The 24176-nt window shown below is 29.5% G+C and overlaps 1 protein-coding gene across 2 annotated transcripts in view; it reads left to right on the top strand.

The window, feature by feature from the left end:
• Window positions 1–6883: 6883 nt before the first annotated feature.
• Window positions 6884–24176, top strand: part of LOC129285682 (MADS-box protein SVP-like) — a 50954-nt gene continuing 33661 nt past the window's right edge. Inside the window, exons 1-2 of one of the 2 annotated variants that reach the window (XM_054921459.1) lie at window positions 6884–7009; window positions 7251–7438. In XM_054921459.1, coding sequence (XP_054777434.1) covers window positions 7257–7438 — 182 coding nt within the window. In that variant the 5' untranslated portion in view covers window positions 6884–7009; window positions 7251–7256. Of the gene's footprint in view, window positions 7010–7121; window positions 7439–24176 lie in introns of those variants that run through there. The other variant, XM_054921460.1, reaches the window with a different exon arrangement.

The raw sequence follows: 24176 nt of genomic DNA, 5'->3' as shown, positions 1-24176 counted from the left end.
AAAGTGCATGTGAAAATATTATCTTTATTTATAATATTTCATTATCAAAATAAAATTTATAAAAATTATAAAAAAATTTAATATTAAATAAATATTGTCCAAAGTGAATCTGCACAGTCATTTTGTAAAAATTATAAAAAAATTTAATATTAAATTTGGGTAATCTATAGTAAATCTAAACTATCTAGATCAGTGATCTAGCAAATTCATTAATTTTTTAAATAATTTTAATGATTATGAAAATTTAACTTAAATGGTCTAGCTACGCAGGTGAGGGTGAGAAGTGGGGGCTTTCATAGCAGAAAAGCCACATCCATATTATTCACATGTAACTTAAGCTTAATATATTTTATATTTTATAAAATTAATAAAAATAGAAAATTTAATTTTTTTTGCACATATTTATGAAAAATTACAAAAAAATCTATTTAAATATTAAATAACATATTAGTCCCACAAAATGGTATAATTTTCTTGGAGTTCTATGGAATTTTTCTGTCATTAGAAAATTAAAAAAATGATCAAATTGCTCTTAAATAAAATAAAAATCTCAAGTTTTAATGTAGAGCAAATTGGCCCGCATTCTTGCCCTTACTTCATTGTCTTCTTGTTCTTCTCTTCTTCTAGTTCTTCTTCTGCTTCTACTTCTGCTTATGCTTCTCCTTCTCCTCCTTGTCGTCTGTCTTTTTTTTCATAGCTATTGTATGTGGGCAATTTTTTTTGTTGTTGAGCTGCTGTACGTAGGTATATATAAGTAATCATTCTTCCTGTGTTAGCTTTGCTGTACATGGGTAAATTTCTTCTCTTCTTAAAAATTTCTCCTTCCATATATAATAGTTGAAGTTGAAGTGGGTTAATGTGTGTAAATGATTAAAGCCTTCATTTTCTCTTCATGCATAAGGCTGAATAACGTGGATATGGATGCCTACTCATGGATAAATAATAAATGATAAATAATATATTATTTTCAATTGTGTTGTAAATGCATAAACCAAAGTTATGATAATAACAAATACAAAGTTACAAAAATAAAAAGAATAGTTGTTGTTGGATAAAACATAACATATATGTGATCATGATATTTGAAATAGACATGTTGATGAATGACTATTTCATTATTTTTAGGTTGGCATGAGAAATGACTTCTTCTGCTTTTAATTTTGAAAAGGAATTATTTTGTTATTTTCACATAGGAGGACATTTTGAAAAAAATATTAAAGGTAAAATACAAGATGGGTGGAGTATAAGGGTAAAAATGATAAGGGATGACAATTGAAGAATTCAGAATAATGATATCATCTTATTTTAGCATTGACACTAATTTGAGTTACACTATGAGATTTAATGAAATGGCCTTTATAAACTTTATTAATGATAGTGGAATTGTTACCCTATTTGAGCATAATATTAGAAGCAGTCATGTATATATAGGTTGTAAAGAAAATGGCTGTGGAGAGATAACAATTGAGGAAGCATTAGTATAAGTTACTATATTAATTCCTCTAAACAAGGTTGACATTTGCTATAGGATAGTTGTCATTTTAATAACTAAAATTGTGATTGTTAATGTAAATGTAAATGACACATGAAACTGGATGGATAGTGAATGTAGGATGGAGCAATTCTTATCACTTACAGATCCAAACTCTCCTTTTCTTGCCATTGAAGATCACGATTTTGAACTTGTAGCCTTTGAAAGCGGTGGAGAATATCTAACCTACCAAACTTTTGGAGAACATCTAATATTACCATGCGGAGTACAAAGTGCACCTACATCGAAGCCAGAGCTTAATTCTTCTAAGTGGAGGGATTTATTGTCAGGTATAGGGCAGACCTTTTTCCATGCTAAAGCCTTTAGAAAAGCATTGTACAAATATAGCATTCCATAAGTTTCCATTTGAATATAAGCATAATAAGATTTATTACTGTTCACTATGCCATCAACCATGTCATACACGCAAGACCTGTAGGAATTCTAATTCAAGCTAGGATATGATGTGAATATGACACATTTTTTGTCTATATTTTGTGAATTCAGTTGGCTTATGTCTTATATAGTGTGCAAAGATAGCTATTGTTTTTTTTTTACAATGTGAATATGACAAAGCTGAAACATCTTATATATAAAAGATTCAACCCTTCATTTATTTTTGTCAAAAGGGTTGTAGGGTATTTTGATGTAAGTTGTAGATCATGCAATTGATAAGAAAACCTTAGATAGTTGTCACTTTTTAAGTTTTATTATCATTTAAATTAATGAAAGTTGTTATTTCTTAGATTAGAGTAGTAATTCATTTTTGCTGATTTAGTCAATTTACAAAAGGTACTAATAAATTATAATTTTTTATTGCATTGTTGTGAATTTAGGGACAAAAGTTGTTAATATAATATAGGAACAAAAGTTATTAATAGAAAGTTATAAATTTTCAACACCTGACACTTATTAGGACCTACAGATGTGAACTTGCGAATGGCTATTGAATTGTTGAAAATTTAAAACAAAAGTTGTTAATATAGGAACAAAAGTTATGAATAAAAAGTTATGAATTTTTAACACCTGATGCATATCAAGACTTCTAAATGTGAAATTGCAAATGGCTATTGAATTATTGCAAATTTAGAAACAAAAGTTGGGAATGAAAATTAGTGAATTTTCAACATCTGATACATATTATGACCTGTAAATGCAAAGTTGCAAATGGCTATTGAATTGTTGCAAATTTAAAAACAAACGTTATTAATATAGAAACAAAAGTTGTAAATGAAAAGTTACAAATTTTCAACACTTGATGCATAATAGGATCTGCAGATGCGGAGTTGCGAATGGTTATTAAATTATTGCAAATTTTAAAACAAAAGTTGTTAATATAGGAACAAAAGTTATGAATGAAAAGTTACAAATTTTTAACACCTAATACATATCAGGACTTGCAGATCAAGACTTGCGAATGCTTATTGAATAATTGTGAATTTAAAAACAAAAATTGTTAATATAAAAATAAAAATTATAAATAAAAAGTTACAAATTTTTTTAATTTAAATAAAAAGGAAAAGTGTCATGTCCTACAATTTTTTAACAACAAAAACATCTTTTGAGACTTTAAGAAAATTATTCTATTTTATAGGATCAATATGCCTGTTTTCCTTCTTTATAAATATTAATTTTAAAAGATTTAAGTCGATAAAAAAATATTGGCAAAGTTTGAACGATAGAACGTGAATGTCATCATCGGAGCAGTCTTGCCTTCAAGAAGCAGCAAGGCCACATGTACAAGAGAGCTGGCTAAAGTTGCTTAGATAACAAGTACACCTATGCCATGCACCTACGCTTTTCCAAAATAATAACACCACACCGTAGGTAAATAAACATTTTATATCTTGTACTTATATTTTACAAAAATATCAATTTATTATTAATATAAATACACCATATTAAAGAACTTTATAGCAAGTGTTCTTATAAATTATAAATTATAACTTATTTATATTTTATGTATAAGTGTCAAATTATGAGTAAATTCCGGCCCATGTAATTTATGTGGATTGTATGTAATATAAAAAAAGGATAAGATTCATGCACTTAACTTTATTACATACTTAATATATAATAAGTGAATTTTAATATATTAATTAAATTAATAACAATAATTTATTATAGAATAAATAATTTATAAATGATTCTTATATCTTAATTTAATTAAAAATAAGCATAATAAATATATAAGTCTCAATATAGATTTTTTTTTATAAAAAATGAGAATCAAAATATAGGCAAATGGTTAGATGATGTTAATTAAGTATAGGAAAAGTAAATAGGTAAATAATAATCTATTTAATTCTTATTACAAGGAACATTCTAAAAAACTAAATGGTCTAATTTTATTATAAGGCACTTTATATATAGGGTATTTCTATTTAAAATTATTAATTATGTGAGAGAATATAATGTAAATATAAAAAAATTTTATATAAATATGAGTAAAATTAAAAATTTATTTTATTTTTAGATAAAATGAATGATTGTACCATATTTCTTTGGTCTAATGATGGTTAGAGTTAGATGTGTCTTATATTAAAGACGGGTGGAATGCAAATATTTAGAGTTTAAACATTTATGATGTAATAAAAAATATCATCAAGATATGTGTATCAATAAATAATAATTAATAATTAATAGTAATTATAAGGATAATATTTATGTACTTAGTCTTATATACTTAATATACTTATATCTAATTTCATGACAAGTAGGTTTTAATATGTTAATAAAATTAATAACAAAAAATTATTATAGAATAAATAATTTATAAGAGATTAATATATTTTAATTTAATTAAAAATAAGTACATTAAGTATATAAAGTTGGATATATAAGTTTTTTTTAATTATAATACTTGAATTAAACTAGTAATATTAAATAAAGACATGAAAAGGATTGCATGATGACTTTTTTGTTTGGTACCGCGCCTAGGGGTGAGCATCGGTCGGTTCGGTTTGGTTCGGTCTCAAAATATGTAGAATCGATCGATCGAATAACACTGAAAATGAAAACCGAATTGAACTGAATAAGCCAACTGAACCGAACAAGGACCGAACCGAAATTTAATAATTCGGTTCGATCGGTTAATTCGATTTTTCAGTTTCATATTTGGCTATTAAAATTGGGCTCATTTTTTAAATATTAAAACAAACAACACTACAAAATTGAGCCTTTTTTCTATTCATTTTTTTTAATACGAGTCCATTCTAATTACACTCATATAACATAAAATTCAAATATTATAAAGGCATGGATAATCAAATAAACAACCACAAATAAACACCGATGATCAAATAATGACCCCACAATCCAGTCACAACACCTACTGATGATGAGAGTGACTGATTGAAATGAGGTTTCAAGTGATGTTATTATTTTTTATTCTTTATTAAAATAAAAAATAAAAATAAAAATAAAATAATTTATAAATTAATAAATTATATGTAATTTGGTCGGTTCGGTCTATTCGATTTTAAATTTTACTAACCGAATCGAACCGATCAGCTGAAATATTTAAAATAAAAAAATCAAATCAAACCGAAAAATTAAATAGACCGAATCAAATAGACAAAATTCAATTCGATTCGGTTTAATTTTTAATTTCGGTTCGATTTTGCTTACCCCTAACTGCGTCCATATGATAAAATGTCAAAATGAAATTTTTTTAAATTAAAAATGAATAACATTTTCAACTCTAAATAAATTAATTTTTCTCTCTTCGGAATTATCAAAAGGTCCTTAAATTCTTAAATAATTCAACTGGTCCCCTATAATAGGTACCAAACCACAGCCTCTAACGTAGCTATTGTACGTTACTCTGGCTGACGAACCGTCCTGGATGCCCAAAACGAAAGAAATGTAGCCATCAATATCTTTTGATATATTCAACATCAAAATTTGTGACACATATATTTATATTATACTTCATCCTAAATTATTTGATATTTCACATCACACATATTTTAAATCTTAAATAATTAAAATTAAAATAATTTTATTCTTACCGTTAGATTTTGAACAAACATTATTCAGTTTTTCAAAATTGAGATTTGAAGTACTTTCTTTATCTCAAATTATAAGATATTTTTAAACAAAATTTTATATATCAATAAACTTTATTAAATACACTTAACAACCTTATCTTTCTATAAACTTTTAAAAATACACATCATTTAATATATTAAAAAGATAAGGGACAAAAATTAATTACAAAAAGAGAAAGGGTAATATTGAAATTGATGCATTTAATAAAACCTTAATATATTTAAAGTATCTTATATTTTAAAATAGAGAAACTCCTTCAAAAGTGTCATATAATTTAAGACAAAGGAAGTGCGATTTTTGCCAAATTTAATTGTCTCTCCCTTATGCACAGGGTAAGAATCTAGTTTATATTATACTCCATCCCAAATTATATGATATTTCACATCACAAGATATAAAATATTTTTATAAGAATAAAATTTTGTTAATAAATTTTTTGTATTATTATTTTTATTATATTTTTTCTTTAATATTCTTTTACAAAAAGACTGTTAAATAAAAATTATTTTTAAAATTTTTTTTAAAAAATAAAATTATAAAGTATATTTAATAAATTTATCAGTTTGTGTGATTTTATTTAAAAGTATTATATAAATTAGGAAGTAGAGAGTATATATTATGTCAGGTTCTTTTTATAAGACAGGAAGAGAAACAATTTATTAGTCTTTTTTATCACAAATGTTTCTTTTTACTTCTATCAAATATGAGTGAGAAAAAGTATATTATTATTAAAAAAACTTATATTTTTAAAATATGTATATCTAATAGATACTAAGTTAAAAACTTATTAAATTTTAGGATATAGAGTTAATAAGTTTAATTTTTTTTCAAAATTTTGATAAAACATGTTAGATATAGCTTATAAATAAGATTAGATGAGTACATTATACAAATTTCATCTCCTTCTAAAGAATGCATATTTTTTTTTTACAAAATTTATATTTATAAGAAGAGTTAATTAACTGGTAGCAATAATTAAAAGGAAGAATATTAATGAAAGGCCTTGAAAGAATTTAATATCCTACAAAAACCCTAAATAAATCATAGAGTGTTTGTTAAAATAATAATTTCTCATACTAATTTTAAATATTTACCGGTTAAAAATTCTTTAAAAAGAAAAAAGTTTTTTTTTTTTCAAGTCCTTTCCATGATTATTAAAAAAGAATTAAACACGCGAATGTTGGACCCAGGTAATAACGACCACCAAATAGAAGCAAGAATTGACGCGGTCTTGAAAAATAAATGTATTTATACACATTCATTCAGGAAGATGACTTTAGTGGCCATCTTAAAAGGGCGATGTGGACGTAAATCTGCTGCGGATTTACTCAATAAAAGAGAAAGTGAAAACACATAAGGATACAGAAAAGAGATCCCAAGAAAATTTCAGAGGATAGCAACTAGCAAGCCACTAGTCTAGCTCCAGGTTTCCTCACAATCTTCCATTTTTATTATTGTTGTTATTATTTCTGACAAGAACTCTTCTGTCTTTTTCTTCTTCTCAGCAAACCCTAGCTACCTGATCTCTCTGCGTATTTCGTCTTTATTATTTTTCTTTGAACATATATCCAACGCCGAGAATTTCCTTACTAGCTCATTTTAATTTCTTCTTGGCTGCAGATTTAATTTAATTTCTGTAATTTTGATTTGGATCTGTGCTTGTTTAGTTTGAAATGACGAGGAGGAAGATAGAGATAAAGAAGATCGAGGACACACCAGCGAGGCAAGTGGCTTTCTCAAAGAGAAGAAAAGGTCTATTCAAGAAGGCCGTGGAGCTCTCTACTCTGTGTGATGCTGAGATCGCACTCTGTGTGTTTTCTGCTTCTGGCAAACTCTTTGAGTACTCTAGTACAAGGTATCTTCTCTCTCTCCCTCTCTCACTTATTTATATTTTCTAATTTTGAGAACCATTTCATACCAATAATTTACAATTCATAGATATATATATATATTCTCTCCCTCTTTCTCTCTCCAATTTATATCATGCTATTCAAAGAAGTTGTGATATAGTCATGCTTTCTCATCCCTGTGTGTACATTGATCATATCCTCCTTTACTTTTGGTCGCTTGATATTTCACATAATTTGGCTCTAAAATGTACAAGTTAGTTATTAATCAACCAAAAATCATCAAGATTATTAGACCTTTGATTTAATTCATGATGTAGATTCACATTGAATTTGGATATATGGTCTGTTTGTCGTCCTTTCTAATGCTTAAAATCTTGGCCCTTCATTTGGGAAAAAAAAATGGCATTGCTCTTGACCATTAGCCCAATAAAAGGGTTTAGCTAGATCAAATCACTTAGCATTCCACATGCTTTTGATAATTTAAAAATGGTATTGGTGCTTTGGAAATGTTCTTTCAACTATATTCCATAATGATTTTAAAAACATTTCAAAGAGGATTATCATTAAACACACTAGAACATTGATCTAGGTCATGTTAGGGCTTGAAGATGCTTCTTGTTCTATTTAAGATTTAGCAATTTTCTAGATATGAGTAAGCTCTTAGATTTGATTGTCCCTCCAAATTGTGGTATATTTAACATGTTAAAGTGTAAAATTTATGCTTGACTCACTGAATATATTAAACGAGTCAGTTGATTCGAAACTTAAAGCGAGATGATGGAGTTCAAAATCAATTAAGATAAGTTCCTTGGGTTTTTTAAGAATTAGAATCGATGAAATTTTATGATCTTGAATGATCAGCCTAGCCTTGATTGAAATTCAATTTAAATGAAATCTCTATTACACATTATCATATGTTTATCACTAAATAAAGAAGTTTTATCCTTTATTTAGGTAACTTTGAGATTTAAATCTAAATCTTTCAGTGGTCAAGTCATTAGTAAATAAATACATAACTAATTGCCTATATTCTTGAACTAAAAAATACATCATATAAATCAAATTGTCAATTTTCCTCTAACATAAATAAATTAAACAAGATTCAAATCTAAATCTTTCAGTGATCAAGTCGTTAGTATCGTATGTTTATAACTAAATGAAGAACTTCTATCTTTCGTCAACATTAATATTCAGATCTTAATCTTTCACTTTCAGTCATTAAGGTAACGTCCCCTAGCAGAAAGCTATTAACTAATAAAAAAAAAAGTTCATTATATCAAATTGTTAACTTCCTCTAACATAAATAAGCAAGTTTAATTAAACGAATTATAACTGTCTATTTAGTTTCGGATATGTTTTAATCTAGATTAGCTTGTAATATAGGATATTTAATCAGATAGTTGTATATTCAAATTCACACTTGTACATGAATATGAGTATGATTAAGTACTTTTAAGTTTTAATTAATCTATCTAATAATTAAAAAATTTAGGGAAAACAATTGTTTATGTCAAATAAGTTGCCTAAAACATTTTTTTTTTGGGTCAACAAGGAATTGCCCAAAACATTAATTTGCCACATCTTCAATATATCATTATGTTTTGTAAAATATATGCACCAAAATATATATTTTATAAAATTTATAAAAAGTCCTTTTATTCGTCATAAGCTATAAACTTTGTGTGGCTCAAATGTTAGGTTTCGTTGAGGCATGACCTTATAATCAATTTGTTATACTATCATTTCTCTTTGCCATATATTTTTCATCTAAGTTTTATTGATTCAAAAAGTTAAAAATGATTAACATTTTCTAGGTAACTACCAATTAAAGTCGGTGTAAGTGAAGTAATTAGAAGTTCAAACCTCAACCCTTGTATATATAATAATTTATATTTAACAATTTATTTAGAATAAATCTATCAATTGTTTTCAGTGCTTTGGGGGAGATATTCTCTATTGTTGGCTGAGCTTACTCTTTATGCATACCAAAAAAGGTTTCTCTTGTATCGTAGTGAAATCATAATGTGATGGTATTATTGGTAGGAATAAATTGCCAACTTCAGGTTTTAAGAAGGGAGGAAAAAAAAAGAAACATGGTCTAAGATTTACATATCTCCGCATTCCCAAGCTACATGATTATTTTCATCAATCCATATAGATTCTCTCTTCTACAAACATTTAAATTAACTGATTCAGTTATTTTTTTCTCCTTAATTGCAATCTTTCTATGGCAGTTAAAATTTTATTAAGATCATATTTCAGTGTGTTAATAAAATAAATTGAGAGATCTAGCTCCTGGTGCTGGAACTATAGCCAAAATAAACCAAAACTATTAAATGATAAACTATTAATCTTAACATTTGAAAACAAAGCTCGAGTCTTGAGATAGAAAGCTCAAGGATAAATGTACAAAGAATTAGGAAAGTTACAGGATGTTTTAAGGAAAAACTTTGTCGTATCCTCCCCATTTAATACATCACAATGTATATTTTTATACAAAGGAAGTTGAAAACGCTAATGGCCCTCGTGAACATTAATTGTGTCATGTTCAAGCTAATAAATAGAATAGGAAATTACATGGAATAGGACAAACATAGCCAAATTAATTTAATCACATTAACACCCTCCCTTTAGTTTAAGATGGAGGAATATAGGCCATCTTGTGTTTATCCACCAAGATGGTCTTACAAAAGGAGCTATTTCCCTAGGTCTGATGGTTTTAATGCTTTATTCTTCCAATCTCAATGGAGAACTGTTGGTCCTTTGGTCATTTAGTTTGTTCATAATGTCTTCAATGATTCACAATTGGTAAAAGATGTCAACAAGACTTTCATTATTCTTCTTTCAAAGAAAGATCATCCTGAGTGTTCAGAATGTCTTCAAAGATCATTCCTATTTATAAAAATAAAGGAGATATTCATAATTGTGCCAACTATAGAGGGATTAAACTTATGAGTTATGTTATGAAATTATGAAAAAGAGTGATTAAGCATAGGTTGAGATTGAAAACTAGTATTTCTAAGAATCAGTTCGACTTCATGCCAGGGAGGGCAACTATAAAGACGATTTATCTACCAAGGAGATTAATGAAAAAGTATCGATGTAAATGTAAAGATTTACATATAGTTTTCATTGATTTTAAAAAAGCTTATGACCGTGTACGAGAGAAGTGCTTTGGAAGGCATTGAAAAAGAATAGTGTTCGAGTTGCCTATATTCGAGCTATATAAGACATGTATGAGGGGACAACAACAAGTATAAGAACACTTGGTGGTGAGACAAAAGATTTGTTTATAAAGATTGGACTACATCAAGGATAATCTTTTAGTCCTTATTTGTTTGATCTAGTCTTAGATGTTTTGACTAAGCATATTCAAGAGGAAATTCCTAAATGCATGCTTTTTGTGGATGATATAGTTTTTATTGCAAAGACAAGAGAAGAGATAAATTATAAACTTGAGTTATGGAGGAAGACATTGAAGTCAAAAGGTTTTCCCCTACGTTAGAGTAAAATGAAATATTTATATTGTAATTTTGATAAGGAGTTAGTGAGTAGTAACTTGGAAGTGAAATTGGGTAATCAGACCATTTTTCAAGTAGAAGAGTTTAGATATTTAGAAGCGATTATTTAACAAAATGGGAAAACTGATAGAGATATTGCACATGGGATACAAGTGAGGTGGTTTAATTGGAGAAAGGCTAAAGAGTTATCTATGATTGTAAGGTACTTGATAAGTTTAAAGAAAAGTTTTATTGAACTGCTATAAGACTAGCAGTTTTATATGGTAGTAAATGTTGGGCTTTGACGGGATAACAAGAGTATAAAGTTGGAGTAGTAAAGATGAGAATGTTGAGATGAATGTGTGGATATACACATAAAATACTTACTAATATGTGGTTGATAAAGTTTAGGCTAGGCTTGATAGTTGGAGAGTTAATTTTCTATCTTTTGCCAGAAGGACAAATCTTTTGAAATATGTTATATCATCTACTCCTTCTTCTATTATGTAGACAACATTGATGCCAGTGGTTTGCTGTGATGAAATTGACAAAAGATCTCGTGGTTTCCTTTAGGGCTCTACTACAAATCAAAAGAGTCCATGAGGTTACATAGGAGCATATTTATACTGATAAGAGAGTTGGTGGCTTAAGTTTAGGACACTCAAAATTTCAAAATCAAGCTTTTCTCATAAAGGTTGAGTGGCAACTTATGAACGACAAAGATGTATTGTGGGCCAAGGTCATGAAAGGAAAATATAGATGTGGGGATGATTTGATTCCTAAAATTGATAAGAAGAGAGGAGGTTCTAGATTGCGGAGCGGTCTGAAAACTATGTGGGACTCTATTGAAAGGGGTACAGAGATTATTAATAGATAAGGTCAACAACTTGTTAGGTGGAAATAAAAAAAGCTAGTTCTTTTTTTGTAAAATTAGCTTATAAGTTTATAACTAGAGAGGTTAGAGAGTGATGTTTTATTTAGTCATGAATTTGGAAACTCCAAGCTCCCCAACATTGTAGATCTTTCTTATGGCTAATGAACCATGGTCGATTGATGACAAATGAGGCAAAGTTTCATCGAGGCCTTCACCTAACCAGAGAATGTGACATTTGTGAAGGTATGAAAGAAGACATTTTACACGTTTTAAGGGATTGTCATCTGATAAGAGGCATCTAGCAAGAGGTGGTGCCACTAGATCATTGGAGCACTTTTAATCAAGGGAACTTATGAGAATGTTTAGATAGCTACATCAAATATGTAGGTGGAGACAAGGGGAGCAGATGGTGTGATTTCTTTAGTGTTATCTATTAGATTTTCTTAGCATTGGTAGAATGAATGTGTGTACCAAAACTCTAAGGAGGAAGTTAAAACATGTATAGTAAAAGCGCATGGGTTTCTAAATTGCATGAATAGAGCCAAACATAAACTTTACAAGGGTGTTGTATCTGAGATAAGGGAGTGCAACTAAGATAGTTCAAATAATGATAGAGTACATGTTACAATTTACGTGGATGGGGCCTTCTCTTATACTAGCAGGATGTGGGGGATTGATTTATAACATAGAAGGTAGGCTAATTGAGGCCTTTTCTCTGAGATTAGAGGCTTTTGATAACCTTTTTGTAGAATTATGAGGATTCTTAATGGGTATGCTAAGAGCTTGGGAGTATGGTTTTTGAGAGATCAAGTTATGTCAGGATTCTATGGAGTCTATTCATATACTTAAAAATGAGATTCCTGAAGTGCACGATGATTACAATCTCATTTGTGAATCCCATCATATACTCCAACAAGATTGGTAGGTCTTGCTGGCTCATGTGAATAAAAGTGAGAATGTTGATGTAGATTTCTTTATAAAGAGAGTCTTCACACGATCCTTAGTGATATAGCCATGGATAGGCTACAAGAAAACAACGTTATATAGTTTGGTTTCTTTTTTTTTTCTTTTTCACTACATAAAAAAAGAAGAAGGGGCTAATCCTTTATGTTCATTAATTGTGTCAGGTTCAACCTAATAAATGGGATATAAAATTACATAGAATAGGAAAAACACAATCAAACTAATTTAATCAAATTAACATCCTTCCTTTAGGTCAAGATGGAGGAATATAGGCCATATAGTGTTTATCCACCAAGATATGAAAATGGCTCACTAACAGGGGTTGAATTTAATAAAAGGAGTTAGTCTTTCACAACATGGAGAACTAATGTTAAAACCCCTACCGAGAGAGTTGTCCACATTTAGAAAAATTAAAGAAAAATGATAAAAGATTATGTATGAAATTTAACATGGAAAAACTCTCAATATGAGGGGCAAAAAAATCATCTGTAATGAGCGAGAAATTTCACTATAGAAAATAAGAATTGCAAAAATTATCTCTACTATGAGGATAGAGAGACTAGATATATATAAAGCTTTTTATCAAATAGAAATATTAACTTGACTAATAAGTAATATCTCCTAAAATTTCAATTATAAATATAATAGAGCGACTAAATGTAGCTTTAATGCATAAATCACATCAATGCCATAACCTATCATTGGAGAGAATATAATGAGTTCTCTTAAGTAGAGTCTTATTGGTATGTTTTGCAACACCATTTTGCAGTGGCTTTCCTACAAATATTTTATGGTTAGCAATGCCATTATTAGCACAAAACTCATTAAAATTGTTCTCACAAAACTCTAATCTATTGTCTATTCTCGACTTTTTAACCTCTCTCTTAGTCTAATTCTTAACTAAAATTTTTCACTTTTGAAAATAAGAGAAAGCCTCATCTTTATGCCTAAGAAAATCAACCCAAACTTTTCGAGCATAGTCATCAATAATAATCATGATATAACAACATCCTTCAATAGAAGGATATCTTGAAGGTACCTACAAATCAAAATATACAGAGTTAAGAACGCCTTTAGTGTTATAGGTTGCAATATATATTAACTCTTTTCTGTTTTCCAAAAATACAATGTTCACATAACTCTAATTTATCAGTACATTGACCATAAAAGAGTCCTTTTTACTTAAAATATTTATATATTTCTCGTCCATATGACCCAATCACATGTACCATAGTTTGGGTGGTATGGGAATCATCAATCATAGATATAGAAATAGCCACTAAACTTGTAATAGTAGAACCTTGCAAGACATATAAAGTACTAGAATAATTATCTTTTATATAGAAAAGAAAACCTTTAGAAATTTTAAGAACTTTACCTTCAACTGAACATTTATACCCTTGAGATTTAATGAAACCCAAAGAAATCAAATTTTGTGTTACCATAAGAGCATAACGAACATCATAAAAAGTTTTAACAACACTATCATGAGTCTTGATTTGCACATACCAATTCCTAAAATCTTGCATTCATTATCATCACCCATCAAAATAACATCAATAGGTTAGATAGTGATAAACTAGTCTTTATGAAAGCATATATGAAAAGTGCATCCAGAATGAAGAATCAAATCAGTTCTGTTCCTCTTATTTATAGAAGAAATAGATAATGAAACATCACTACCTGACTCTATCTCAACAACACTAGCTTTCATGGCTTTTAGGTTTTTTTTTTCTTCTTCTCTTTCCCACTTATTTTTTAAGCTTATAACATAAAGGGATCTCATGGCTTAGCTTCTTGCAATAATTATAGTTATTATTATTATTATTTTTGTTTTTTTTTTTTTTTGTCGTCGTCGTCGTTGTTGTTGGATTTATGCCTCCTAGACTTGAATCTAGATTTTCTAGTGCATTCATTCCTTTTCATCACTTCATCCCCCTTACATTTAAACTTTTACCTTTGTCTTCGTAATGAGCTTCAATCAAATTTTTCTTTGGACAATAAATTATATTTTACATCTTCAAAGTCTAAATTGCATGAATTTCCATATAACATAATTTCTTTAAAATGTTTTTAAGAGGGAGGCAATGCAACAATCAACAAAGCAGCTTTATCTTCATCTTTAATTTTGACATCAATATTTTCTAAATTCGTAATAATAGAATAAAATTTATTAAGATAAGATTGAATAGAAGTACCTTTAATCACATGAATAGTGTATATATAGTCATTCTTTGAGATGAAATTTATTTTTTAAACTTTTTGTCATATAGAGAAACTCCAACTTTAGTCACAATGAGGCAATGCTAGTCTCATTAACTACAAATTTTCATTTGACGAGCGGCCTAAGTTTAAAAAGTATCATAATGAGTGTCTTATGTGGCACAATAACAACCATTTGATTTAATCAAAGAAATAGTGGAGACTTTGTTCTATAATACTCAGGAAGTACCAAATCTCATTTTTTAAGGGGACAATATATGTGAAGAGTGTTCTAATCATGAGGATTGTTTCATGTTTTTAGAAGGAAATGTATCTTAATAATGTTAAAATATTGATAAAAATTCAATGGCTATAATTGAGACGCTCATTAAGTAAGTGTATTTCAGCTATTCATCAAGTCTAAATCTCATTAACTACTTCTCATATAACCCCCTTGTTAGGCATAATTAAATAATCAAAAGAGTCTTTTCATCTAACTCTTCAAATTGCTTATCAGACACAATAATCAGCTTTTTATCCTTTCCAAGTAAAGCTTTCTTCAACCCATTTTGATAAGAATAGCTTTTATCTGAACTTGTTGAATTGCAAAACTAATCATGCCATCAAACTTCTCAACGTTAAACTTTGTAATGGTAGACATCATAAATAACCTGGCTCTGATATCACTTGTTAGGAAGTGTGCAAATGATAAGCAGAATTAAAAAAGAAGGATAAAATTATTAAAAATTATAGAAAAGTTAGAAAAAATTATAAAAGATGATATAGGAAATTTAATATGGAAAACCTCTAATGTGAGGGGCAAAAACCCCATAGGTAACAAGTGAGAAATTTTACTATAAAAAATGAGAATTGAAATAGTTGTCTTTACCATAAGATTGGAGAGACTATATATATAAAAAGATTCTCATCATCCAAGAATATTAACCCGGCTAATAAGTAATTCACCTAAAATCTCAATTATAAATATAATAGAGATATGAGATTATTTTTTATTGCTCATAGGCAAACTCTAGTTCGAGGCAATTCTATTCGAGGCACATTCAGACATTAAATATGGGTACCTCTCCTAGTGAGGATTCAACCTTGATTCACCACGTTATGAGAGACTAGTCCCTTCCATTAGACCTAACCCTATTAGTGAGATATGATAGATTTTAAGCCAATATAATATATAAAAATAATCACAAAGAATTATAAAAATTTAAATCATAATTTCAACAAAATATTTGTATATTTCATACATAATCTTTAACTTTTATTATTTTGATTGAGACTAAGTGAACCATGGTTAGTAAACTAGTATACCTCGACTGGTTTGATGTCCATTCATGTTTTGACAATACTAAATCAATCTTACCAGATGTGACTTAAAAAACAAAGTGCTTTTGTCAAAAGAAAATGCAAATTGTTTCCCAATTCAACAAGAAATATAATGCAAAGAAATAAGTAGCATTTTCTAAAATGCCATTTGAAATTAAAAGGTACATTTTTTTAATGGAAGTATGAACAAGATGACAATGCCACAACTTAAGGAAAGAGAGGAGGGGTGAAGAGGCAAGAATAAAGAAAGAAACCAAATAAACTGAGGGAAAAGAACTTGAGGGATAAAAGGAGAACTCAAATATCAATATTTATTCAATTTATAATTAAAGGTTTGACATTATAGACCCATTAATAGTATGTACAAGATAAATAATAGGATTCATATAAGGAAGTGTAGAATTTAGATTAAGAAGCCTTATAATTGCACCAATTACAAACAGAGAACCAGGAAGTACTTAAGTAGTAGCTAAAGCAACTAGGGGATTAGTAGTATAAAAAAAATTATGTGAGAAGGGTTTCAATAGGTGATAAATAAGACAAGCATCTTGTTGGCAATAATAAAGGTGGTTGTGAGAATAGGCCTTAGAATCTAACTAGATTGTAATGAATTTTTAGTTTGATCACCTATGGGATGACAGGTAGAATATTGCACAATGACACATTATCTTGGCTTTTTATAGTACCTACAAATTAGGTAAGGATAGTTGGTGCTATTTCCCTTTACTTTTGCAGGCACAACACTTGATCAAAGGGCACAAGGAAAACATGTTGTTTGACTAAGGGTATTTGCAAATAATGTTTGAAACTTTACTCAATTATAGCAAAGGTCAACTTAATGGCAAAACTTGAAAGTCTAAACTAAGTTTATGCAAGCATCAATTAAGGAACCAATTTGACACTTGACATATCAAAAGATCGAGCACAAGTCATGACAAATAGTAAAGTACTAAGAAACTATCATTTTCATAGATATTTGTACTAAAAATCGTCAAGAAAAAGATATTATGTACTCAACTAAGTTGAGTAATTTAAAAGTATGATTGGCTTTTAAAATGCAAATTTAAAGTATTCTTTGCTTAAAAAAAGTGTTCTTGTTAAGATGTGTTGATTTAGTAGGATGAATGTTTAATATGTTAATGTTTATTATTATTTTATCAATAATGCATATCCTATATTATTTTAGATATTATATCCTCTATTAATATCTTATATGTACTATACATACATACATACATACATACATATATACATATACATACATATACATATACATATATATACATACATATACATATATACATATATATATATATACATATATATACATACATATATATATACATATATATATATATATATATATATATATATATATCTTAGAAGCTTAATCTAAGATATTAGGAATTAGTAAATTCGTGATATCTAGGATCTTAAGATTAGGGAGGCTACTACTTATGTTAAGACCTAATGTACATATTATTTACATTCAAATGAACTTAACAAAGGCAACTACACCTCTATATTCTTCATAATATAAAAGTGGGTGTTTTAATCACACTTTCTTATTGACTTTTAGGTTTAGCTCCTTTGAAGAGTTCAACACCGTGCTAAAGTTTGAAATAAGCAAAATGACAAGCCCTGTGCATCTTCTGTTGTTTCCCTTCCCTTGTCATATGCAACAACTAAAGAGGAAGTTCCACCTTCAATCACCAATAAATGTTTCAATAGAAATAAATAATTACAATGATTTTAAGGTTCTTATATTCATTATCAGCAAAGGAAAGGAGGAGTATATTAATGGTAAAGTTATGGAGCCTCTACTTCTTGATCCAAAGCATAAGGTTTGGCAAGCTTAAAAAAATATGGTGATGGTTTTGTGTATCAATTTGCTAACCCTAAAAATAGGCCAAACCTTTCTCTTTATTGCATTGTTAGGGAGATATGAGGGCAACATAACAAACATACATTGCTCTTGAAAATATCATAGCAATTCTTTAAATTAAAGGCAAAATTTAGGAGAAGCAAAAGGTGATTTAAGTGCAACCCAATATTGCAATACATTAATGATGTATTGGCAACTAGACCTATACAACACTAAAACATGAAGCTATATGAAAGATGAAGAGAGGTACATGAAAGGTACATGAAACTAATTAAAAAGGATCACATTTTTACTCTCCTTATTAGTCACCATCTAAGACTTGATGATATATCTAAGGGGTAGAGTAATGTCAATATAGCCTCTACCCTTTTTGGATGAAGTGTATGCTGAAATTAAATGGGAAGAAAGCAAACAATAACTAATGTCAGTATATCGTCTCCATCTCTTCTTATTGCTTCTACTATGGCTATCAAGGGATGAATTGACTTATATTCAAAATGTAAGAAGTATGAGCAGCCTTTCTATGATCATTACCAAAAGATTAGACATTCTAGATATCATTGTTGGAAGTTGCACCCTAAATTAAAGCCTAAATGTGACCCTGGAGGTCTTGTTATCACTAATGAAGATAACACACTAGAGAGTCCAACTTGTCTAATAGAGAATTAAGGAACATCCTTTAAAAGATGATTGTTTTCTAGCTAAAAATGATGCTAGCCTAACCATTGATTCGTGTATCGAAACAAGACAAGGTAACAACCAAAATCTAGATGCTTGGATAGTTGACTCAGGAGCCCTCATCACATGACAAGTACTATTTCTCTTTTTCATGACTTCTTTTATTGGTCCTTACATTCCTTTATGAATATTGTAGATGGTTCCAAGGTAGAGATAGTGAGTATTAGCAAGGTCAAAATTTATGATGATTAATATCTTGAACATGTCCTATTTTTCCTTCCCTTGATTGTAATTTGATTTATGTCAGTACCATCACTAAAGCCTATAAGTACACCACTAACTTTGATGAATTTAGTTACTCTTTTTTTCTAGAGTTTGGAGATGGGGAAGATGATTGGTAGTATTAATGAGTGTAATGGTCTTTATTGGTTTGAAGATCTTAAGAGTTTTCTTGTGTTTTTTTTTTTTAATTCCAAACAAATAATATTATGTTAAAGGACTTTGGAGTAGGTCATTGATAGGACCTTATATTCTAACAAGCTTAAAGCAAGCAAAAACTAAAAAATATAGTACAGTTAGGATTGAAAATACTCTTGCTAAATAATAAAATTGGATTATAAGGAATATAATGATTTAAGCTAACCCCAACTGCCTTATAAACCCAAGTACTAAAACTACATTTAAAGAAAGTTAAAGAGTGCATTGAACATAAGCATAAGACATAAGCCACTGGACTTTCAAGAGGCCAATACTCTCCTAAACACATTTCACTTCTCTAAAAGATTCAACTCCCTCCCGTTGGAGGAATTGGAGGATTTAAAGACTAAAAAGCTACAAGTCTACACTCTAGCGGTACGCCTGTACCAAAGTTCTACTCACATGGCACCTCTTTTCCTCTACAAGCAGGAGCCTTAAGATAATTCTTTTGTCCATTGGTACAATCTTCCATTTGTTCAATGGAGTTGTTCTTTCCTATACCATTTCCCTTTACATAAATTATGCCATTGGCCCTATGAATTGATTGGTAAATCTTTTCTAAATCTCCAGCTCTATCATTACCCTCCTCTAAAAGCTTCAACTTATCCTCAAGGTAAGAAGCATAAGCAACAACAAAAATGAAGTCAAGTTTTCTTGTGCCAAATTTTTTTTCCTTCAAATGCAATTATACTTTCTGCTTGAATAATCATGCTATTCTTCATCAATCCTTTGGTAATATCTTCAACTTTTATACTTGAGAATTAGACCTTATAAGAAATATCATACAAAAACATAAGCTTAAATTATATTTTAGCAACTAACAAACTATAAGGTAGATTACTTGGATCAAAATTCTTAACACCTCTATTTTCTTCATCTTCTGCTCTAAAGAAAAATTGAAGCTATCTATTATACTGGCTATAAGTTGTTCTAATTTCTTAATGGAATTGAAAACAAACCCTTGTTCCCTTATTTTGGTTAAGTCTGATTTAGTAGGTTGTTAAAAGCTTTCATTCCCTCTCATAAAAAAGGAAGAAGTGTTGTTAGGGAACTTAGTCCCTTGAGTGGCCTTTATAAGGCAAACAGAAAAAATATCGATCAATACATGATCAACAACTATAAGTTGAACTTGCACATTCAACAACATAATAGAGATCTCTATTGTTCTTTTGTTCTCATTTTTCTCAATACTGTCTAGGTAAATAATTTTACCATGTTTCTTCATGTTGATTGTTATATTTGTCATATAATAAGTGGGAAACACCCTCCCCTCTCCTCTTTTATTATTGTTAGTGTCAATAAGGTTGCTAAAGCCCCTAGGATTGCTCCATGTTAGAGATATAGATAAAACCAATCCCTACCTCCTTGTAGCCTCAGTATTAAATATAAATTACCCTTTTTCTTCTTTTGCTGCATAACATTCTATTTCATATGCCATAGATGAACACGAAGGAGATATATTTGAAGATATATTCACATTTCCCTCATCCCATTTTTCTCTTAAATGGATTCTATGTTTGCATTGATTGAGAAGTTCTACCCTTTCTTGCCTCTAAATTTTATAGTCAAAGAACAAAAAAAAAAAGCTTGAATTAGTTTGATGATGATGAAAATAGCAAAAGACTTGGGAGTTTAGGCTCCCAATTGATTTCAACATGTTCTTCATTTTTGAGATTATTAAAGCAAGAAAGGATGGAATTATAGAGAACTATATAGTCTTCTTCATTGAAAAAGCAACTTCCCTCTACTTTGTCATGTATATCATCCATATTTGAGTTCACTTGCACTAGTCTCAACTTCATAGCCTCCAATATGTTTGTAGATGAGAAGGATTGCTATTGTGTAGGTTGTTCCAAGTAAATAAGTGGTTAGGCCATCTCTTGAAGAATTATGTTTCTTTTTCCATTTAAGGAAGCCTATTACCTCTTTTTAAATGTGAGATTGAATGCTATATGAGGTTAGTCTTCCTCCTTTATTAAGTATTAGGCTTCTACAATAACTCATTAACCTAACCCTAACTACCCTCTACTTTCTCTTTTCCTCTTAGCTGTCAACCTCCTCTACCTTCATCTTGTCTCTTGCTTGCTCATTTCTCTAGTTTTGTGCCTAAACCCTCTCAACATCCCATCCTATCTCCATTCCCTTATTTGATTCTTTTGTTGCAACATGTACTATTCAAACATCTCTAGGAATGTTTAGCTTTGTTTAGGCAGCTTTTAAGACTTGAAAAGCTTAAGGTTTTATCTCTTCTTACATTTTGTTACTGGAAACTTCTTTAAACTTTTCTTTTGCTAAAAAGGTTGTAACTTTAATTGTTGTCTAGCCTTTAATTCTTTCTCTACTTCTTTCATAGTAGTTGCCTCCTCTATACATACAACATTACTTCCTTCTCCAAAATATTCCTTCACTTTAGCCTTTTCTTTCTTCTTGTTATAGTAGTCATCCTTGTTATACTATGGTATGAAGTATTATACCAATATTTAGCTAAGAAAAAGTTGAGTTCTAAGTTGCTTGAATAACTCATGCCAGAATTGGCTTATAAAAACACAATCTCTATTTGAAACTATGGCTTTTGGAAAACCATGAAATTTCACAATCTCATTTATGAACTTTTCAGTAACATCATTTACAATTAAAGGGTGAGAGAGATGGAAAAAATGATGTACTTTATGAGTCTATGTACAGTTACAAGTTTGGTATCATACCTCTTGGATTTAGGAAGCCCAATGATGAAATCCATACTAATATCCTCCTAAACCTGATGCTAAATACTTAATGGTTACACAAACCTAGCAGGGGATAGCGTTTGATATTTATTCTTTTAGAAAATCTTATACCTGTATAATGCTGAATATCCCACTTCATTCCTTCCCAATACATAATGTTAGACAACCTTTTATATGTGCATAGGTAACCCAAGTGCCTGCCTATCAGAGAGTCATGATATTCCTTAAGTAGTAAAGGAATTCAGGTTGAATTTTTAGGCAATACCAATCTTTCTTTATAGTATAAACATCTATGCATCAAGTTATATCCCTCCACACCTTCTTTTTCAGTTATTAGTTGCTGTAGAATTTTGCTTGGCTTAGGATTAATCATATTTCCTTTTCCCATTCTTCAACATCAGCGTTTTGCCATAAGTAGAATCCCATCATTTTTAAGGATTCTTCTTCCTTAAATAGTGCATCAGCAGCCCAATTTTCCTATTTTAGTTTATAAGCAATTTTAAATTTAAACCCCATTAGCTTAGAAACCCATTTTTGCTAATTCTCCTCTATTACTCTCTACTCCAGCAAGTATTTCAAAGCCTTTTAGTTAATATGAATAATGAATTTGTCCCCTTAGAGATAGTGTCACCATTTCTTGACCATTATCACAATAGCTATAAGCTCTCTCTCATAAATAGATTAGAGCATTGTTGAGCCCTATGTGTGATTTTTTGGCTAAAATATGTCACTAGTTTGCCTTGTTGCATTAGAACAGCTCCCACATCAATACTAGAGGTGTTAAAAGGAATGGTGAAATCTAACATTGCCAATAGCAAAAGTGTAGGCATAGCTGTCTTGGGTTTTGTAAAAGCCTCTTTTAACTTCTGGTGTCTATTTAAAAGCATCTTTCTTAAGCAAGTCTTTAAGAGGACTAACAATCATGTTATAGTTCTTAACAAACTGGTGATAATATCTAGTTAGCCTTAGGAATCCCTCAAGGACTTCACATTCTTGGGCTAAGGCTACTTTGTCTTGCTCTCTATTTTGGCTGGATCAGCTTAAATCCCTTCCTTAGATATGAGATGACCAAGATACTCAATCTTGGGTTGAACAAAACTACATTTATTTGGATTGATCACAAGCTGATTTTCCTTTAAAAAGGACAATACAATCTCTAGATGCTTTTAAGTGAGATGTTTACTCATAGCTATATATAAGAATTTCATAAAAAACCAATACAAACTTGTGTAAATGCTCTCTAAATACCTCATTCATCAGATATTGAAAAGTTGAGGGGGCATTAGTTAATCCAAAAGGTATCACTTGAACTCATGGTGACCCTAATGCATTCTAAAAGTGGTTTTCTGTTCGTCTCCAGCCTTAATTTGGATCTAGTGGTACCCTAACTTTAAATTCAATTCTAAAAATATAGTAGCCCCTTTCAATTCATCTAAGAGTTCATCAATGGCTAGGAGTAGAAATTTATCAAGAATTATGATTTTATTTAAAGCTTAATAATCAATATAAAACCTTTAATTCCTATCTTTTTTCTTCACCAATAAGACGAGGCTTAAATACGGACTATTACTAGGCTAAATTATCCCTGCCTTCAACATATCTCTCATCATATTCTCTATCTCATTCTTCTACAGGTGAGGGTATCTATATGACCTTATGTTTCATTGTTATTCCCCTAGTTTGATTATAATAACATGATTCTTAGAGTGAGATAGAGGAAGACCTTTTAAAGTTTGATAAACCAGGCTTAATTCTATTAAATTTTCAACATTATCCCATACATAGGCCATTATATTCAATCAGAAATCCTTCCCCTTTCTTCTTCATAGATCACATCAAGTATTTAAAGGTAGTTTAAGCCTTGGTAAGATATGGATCACCTTGTAGATAGGCTCTATTATCTTTCTTGCCTTCATGTTCTATTGGCTCTAATTAACCTTCTCATCACTTAAAGACCTCAACCATTCTACCTTGAATACAGTATCAACCCTACTCAATGGAAAGGGATAAAAGGTTTGTATTACCTTGAGGCCTTACACCTTCATTCTAAGATCTTCACATTGCTTTCTCTTTAAAGTAAACCCATTACTTGTTGTA

The sequence above is a fragment of the Prosopis cineraria genome, unplaced genomic scaffold (assembly GCF_029017545.1).
Source record: "Prosopis cineraria cultivar Desert tree isolate PC_DT_omini unplaced genomic scaffold, ASM2901754v1 PC11, whole genome shotgun sequence".
Taxonomy (NCBI): domain Eukaryota; kingdom Viridiplantae; phylum Streptophyta; class Magnoliopsida; order Fabales; family Fabaceae; genus Prosopis; species Prosopis cineraria.
This window is presented reverse-complemented; position numbering and strand designations above follow the sequence as displayed.